This window comes from Pseudochaenichthys georgianus, chromosome 14, assembly GCF_902827115.2.
Source record: "Pseudochaenichthys georgianus chromosome 14, fPseGeo1.2, whole genome shotgun sequence".
In the NCBI taxonomy this organism is placed as follows: domain Eukaryota; kingdom Metazoa; phylum Chordata; class Actinopteri; order Perciformes; family Channichthyidae; genus Pseudochaenichthys; species Pseudochaenichthys georgianus.
This window is the reverse complement of record NC_047516.1, coordinates 13,388,158-13,394,157: the sequence shown is the minus strand read 5'-3', so window position 1 is coordinate 13,394,157 and position 6,000 is coordinate 13,388,158. Positions and strand designations below refer to the sequence as shown.

The 6,000-nt window shown below is 40.4% G+C and overlaps 1 protein-coding gene across 2 annotated transcripts in view; it reads right to left on the bottom strand.

The window, feature by feature from the left end:
- Positions 1-401: 401 nt before the first annotated feature.
- Positions 402-6,000, bottom strand: part of LOC117458853 (rho GTPase-activating protein 26-like) — a 79,881-nt gene continuing 74,282 nt past the window's right edge. For both annotated transcript variants that reach the window (XM_034099540.2, XM_034099539.2), the window contains 4 exons: positions 4,361-4,396; positions 4,135-4,245; positions 3,447-3,538; positions 402-877 (listed from right to left, as the gene is read on the bottom strand). In XM_034099540.2, the coding sequence (XP_033955431.1) occupies positions 789-877; positions 3,447-3,538; positions 4,135-4,245; positions 4,361-4,396 (328 nt within the window). In that variant the 3' untranslated portion in view covers positions 402-788. The remainder of the gene's footprint in view (positions 878-3,446; positions 3,539-4,134; positions 4,246-4,360; positions 4,397-6,000) is intronic.

The window sequence follows — 6,000 nt, the reverse complement described above, 5'->3', positions numbered from 1 at the left end:
TGGAGCAATGGCAGACAGTGCAGTTCAAAGTAATAAAGCAAGGGCCGTATAGCTCCAACATATCACCTAATTTATACATGTATCACTCTCGCCACACACACACACACACACACACACACACACACACACACACACACACACACACACACACACACACACACACACACACACACACACACACACACACACACACACACACACACACACACACACACACACACCACACACACACACACACACACACACACACACACACACACACACACACACACACACACACACACACACACACACACACACACACACACACACACACCACACACACACACACACACACACACACACACACACCACACACACACACACACACACCACACACACACACACACACACACACACACACACACACACACACACACACACACACACACACACACACACACACACACACACACACACTTTCTCTTGCGCACATTCCAGGTTCATTACCACATCATCTTCACCAGGACTTGGGAAGTCTTCTTCACTAATCCAATAACAGCCGGAACCACAGTGGGACTAATCTTTCAGTGCAATTCATGGGTCTCTCCTTTCGGTCCGGCTTCGATCATTGGTCCAGTTTGAATTCCCAGTCTAGTTGAGACAAGAGAGGCCTCATCAACAATGGTCCCGTTCAGATTAATAAATGATCTAATAGAGTCTGTCCAGTCATGTGCAGTCAAATCTAGTCCAATTTGTTTAATTCCAGTCCTTAATTGTCCAGTTCAAGTGTTTTTCTGGGCCATGGACTATAAAAACTCCACATAGTTTTCTGGTATCAATCCTGTTCGTCCATCCAGTGTCCCTTCCAGCCAGCCGGGCTCCCTGGAGCCATGCACTGGAGAGAGAGAAAGAAACATTGATATCATTAAAACAGCTCAAGATATCAACATCACACAGACATAACATGAACTATATCATTGAGCAAATCAATACAGGGAAATGCTTTCATCAACTGTAGATGATGGTGAGAACTAGCTAAGTATTGAAATAATATTTTGGTAAAAGGAGCCTAAACCAAACAACCAACAATTATTTTCCAATATTATTAAAAGCTTCCGTTTGCGATTGAGGAGTCTGAGTTAAATCAATCATATTAAATCATTAGGTTTTCATTTCAGATTCACATTTCATTTGTCCTTGTCCCCTCGGTAACCTTTTTTATACAGTTGTGGCCATGGACAGTCTACTGTAAATGAGCAGCTTGGGATTAATGTACTTGTAATGTTCTGTTTACATTTCTGAATAATATATCCTCTGTTGCACAGCTTTTAATATGATGGCCTCAGAGTTAATAAGGCCTTTTCAAACATCCTGCAGATGTAGAGCATTTGTTTTGAGTCATGAGTCTGGCTACTTGAGGAATGCCAAAAGTCACTTCATTTTTAGCCCATGTTTTGGTTAGCGTTCATTGGTTATCTGCTGATGCATTGTGGGACAGGAAGACACGACGCAAACACACAATTGGTGAACGCTGTAAATAAAGCAAGTTGAAGCAGAGCTTACAGAAGGAACTCAGATTAAAAAGCTGAGTTAAGGTTGTACGTCTGCCAGCTCTCTTGAATAAAAGGCTTGTATGAACTACACTACAATAACACCCCGATAATGAGGAAGCAACATAGATGAGCTAGGTGGGTTTTTTTTTTGGCATGTACATTGAAATGTTCTGAAAAAGATCAAAACAAAAAGAGAGATCTCTAGCTAGGTAGTGCTAAAACACAGGAAGTGATATGAACACTTTTGCAGAAGTAACCACCACTTGTCCTCAAAGGGAAACTCACAAAGCTGCAGAAAATGCTACCACAGACACATCAAAGAAAGACACCAAATGTGACATGTGTCTGTGCACACAGCTTTCATCTGTTCTGGATTATTATGGATCTGTCAGATAGAAATAAATATTGAAAAAATAAGTCTTCCTTCAGCTGCATAAAAAAGGTGCTAATATTTTGTAAAACAACTAGGATAAACACATTTTATACATCTTATTGTAACAGTATTCTCATGAATGCTAAAAGGGGTTTAGGAGGCTGCTGTTGGAGATCCGTGTGGACAGCCGTCCTTGGATAGCCATGACCGGACCAGAGGGTTGAGATGCCTCTCGGGGATAACATGTCTCCAAGGTCACATTTTGACCCTGAATGGCTCCGATGACACTGCATTGCATTACAATAACCCTCAATAGCCTTGACGCACTCTATTTAGGGATCTGAGAGAGCATGTATCAAATGGACAGACTAAAAAAGGGAATTTCTACCATTCCCGAGTCTGCGTCTGTTTCCCTACAGATTTTGCCTGCAAGGCAACAGACCATGGTAAAGTTCCAACATTTATGTTTACGACACTATAAATCAATCACATTTTATTTATTTAGCTCAATATATCAAATAATAAATGTGTCTCAGGGTCAGGGTCAGCTTGAAAAAACGCCACCCTCCGTCTTTAGACCCTTGCAGCGCACAAGAAAAATCCACGGGAAAAAAGGAAGAACCCCTAGGGAGAGACACAGAGGAGGGGTCCCTCTTCCAGGACAGACAGAAATTAAAAATATATTTTTTTTACGGATAAGAAATTACAACATACTGTAAGTACCGCATTATTAGTTTTATTATTCCTACATTTGCACAGAACTGAACTTCATCAGGTTATTCAGTCCAAAGAAAACTGAGGAGATAAATGTGATTTATAGTTTGGAGGGGCTGAAACTTGGCTAGAGAGGGGCTTGGGAATGTATGTATTTAGTTGCCTATGCAGAGGGGAAAGGGAAGAAAAAGGAAAGGAAGCCTATGGAAAATAGAAATAATATTTTCAAAACGTGTTTGTTTCCTTTGTGTGTGTGTGTGTGTGTGTGTGTGTGTGTGTGTGTGTGTGTGTGTGTATGTATGTGTGTGTTTCATAAACATTTTTTTTGCAAAAAAACTAAGCAAATGACTAATTATACCTTAACAATTGAAGTGCTTGGCTGCAAGCAAAAGCAATTGCATTACTCATAAGACTGCTTGCCAGAGCCTAATATTCTCTGGAGAAGTGAACAATAAGAGCAACTGCACATCCAAGCTCATTTTAAAACCAGGTGTTGGATGAAAATACACTGCAAAACGTCACATGTATTACACCCTATGGATTCAGCTCCCAGTAGTTATCAAATTATCGACTAAAAAGCTTCTTTGTTCCGTGCATCTTCTTCTTTCCTCCAACATAACAACCACACTTAACTACGGGAAAAACCGTTAGAGCAATTAAAAAAAAATTGCAGTCAAGGGATTATGGTGCAGGCAAAGTCTCTGCACTACTTTAAACACAGCTTCAACCCCCTGACCAGTTGTTTTGACAGTATGTATTTGTTATCTTTGCCAACCCCAGCACACATTCTTTCCTTTTGCTCACAAGTACAGAGCTTTACTCACCTTTGTCGAAAATGGTCCCAGCGATGAAGGACAGCTCAGAGTTATGCTCTGCCTTGCAGGCATACAGCGCTCGAGCCTTCCTGCCAGTTATACTGGAGACATCAGAGTGAGAGAGTGAGACATTAAGTGATTGAGCGGGACAAACAAACAGCTTTCAGTTTGAAAAAAACTAAACTTTAGACCCTCGAACCACACAGCAGATTACTTTTTACAAACTGTTTTGTAGGTACTAAATGGCTATTTCACATTTTTAACAATGGGTCAGACTTTAAGGAAGTGTTCTCTTTTGCAGTATATTCCTGTAGCTTTTACCACACATTAAGATAACTTCCACTGGGTTGTGGTTAGGTTTGTATTGCCCAAGAGCCTTGAAACTGGAAACACAGTTTCTACTGTGGCTGTATGGCTATACTGATGCAACGAGGAGTCAGCTTTTCAATTCCCTCTTTTCATTTCAGAAGTTCAGAGGTCATGGTCCACTATAAGATGAGGAAAGCTAAAAGCTTGTTGGAAGTCTTGTTCAAGGACGCTGCTGCAGCAAAGAGACTGGCGTCAATAAGCGCTTGAATTAAAGAGTTTTTTTCTAGAATTACTGCAATTTTAAGAGCAAACTGGAACATTTGGGAAATATTTCCTTTGATTAGTGAAAAGCGTTGATTAAATCGTTACACAAATAATGGGGACCAACCTGACAGGGGAGGAGTCGCTGGAGGCGGAGGACGGCGGCTGCGGACTCGATGGGGCGGAGAACATGGGCCAGGAGGGTGAGCGGGGGGAGGTGGGGCTGGGGGACATCGCACTGATGGAGCACACATACACACACAACATGATATTTAGAGCATTGGAAATATTATACTGACTACTAAACATCAGCTTTGACCAAAATGTCTTAGATTAAGAGGTCATTTCCTTACCTGGTTGGTATGCTGCCACGACTCTTTGGGTTCAACCTGGAAACACATGAAAAGACGAAGATGAAGTAATATATCTAAATGAATGAGCCATAAAGTTCATTGCTAAATGTTTCTGACATTGTAAAAACAAAGGAAAGCTATTTTCACTAACTAGATATTAATTTGGACATCATGTTTCCAGATATGTAATGTGACTTAGGGTTTGACCTTCTTACTTTTCTCTCAATGAGTCTACCCATATTAGCTTTCCAGCACCCAAGGAACGAATGACAAGTCAGCAGAGAGGACCTCCCACATAGTTTGGTTAGAACGAAACCCAAATAATTTAGCTGCAAGGAGAAACTGACTCCTTAATAGCTCTCAATGGGTGACGTGAGCGGCTTAATGTGCTCCGGCCCTGACTGAAATAACAACTTTAAATGAAGGCTAATAATCATTATTAGGAAAAACAGTGCATTCCTTTGAGCTTCCAGAGCCGAAACAACAGAAGGATGCAGCGTACTGGTCCCAACATGATTCTGTTGTCTGGGCAATATATGAACTAATTGCTGCATTTCACAGTCTATAATCACAGGGGACATGTTTCATCAAACCAACAGGACCAACATGGTTATAGATAAAATAATATAAAGACTGGTTTAATGTATCTACTGTAATAACAGAGTTTTAGTGGGACTCTTTCCAAGCTTAGGTAAGAGTGTCTCTACAGTTATTGAATTGAACACACACTCACGCACACATTTTCTGTTCACTTATCAGGAATGACACGCAATGAACTTTCCATCACATGCTGAAGGTGAAATACTGAGAGGCTTCGGACAGAAAAGAATGAGGAAAATGTGTGGCGTAATAGAGACAGAAAGCAAAAAGAAAATACAATCACGGTCAACCAAATTACATATATGCAGGAAGCGGGTCATCTTGATTGTTTTATTTGTTTGTTATTACACAGCTTACTTCGAAAAATCAGTCATAAAGAAGAGGAGCAGAGCGGAGCAGAGCAGTATTTTGCACCAAATACAGTACATGCAGTAGGTGGTTCAGGGTGTCTCCAGGTAGTGTTTTTTTTATCAATCACTCTGAACATCAGGGCCCTTTTTGATAGCATGGATTTCTTTTTTTAATGAAATGTGGTAGCCATAGTAACACTGCTCTAGCCTCAGGCAAGATTTGCAATAATCATGGTCGGTTTGTCTTTGGGAACGATTTGTTACTTGAATAACCACCTTTAACACGAGTGATAAACAAACATGCTGATGCCAACAATGCACTCTAAAAGATAAATATTGGCTATAACTCTGCAGTGGAGTGTTGTGAAGTGAAACAGACAGAGTGATGGATTTGAGATGGAAAGTTCATTCATGACCTTCGACACAGCAGTTGTCAAAAATATTTCAACACATTGTTCCATCAGCGGCTGTTTTGGAGCTTCTAAACGTTTCACACAGATACTAGAAGTTTACACTTATTATTGTACATGGTTGAACACTGTCAAAGTTATAAACTGACTATCTAAATTGAATCTGTTGGTGTGACATATCATTTATACTGTTTCAAGTCAGATGGAACTAGGTAAATATGACTAGATATGTCAGCCAATAAAGCATAGTCAATACATGTTAGCAATGTAGCTTGAGCTT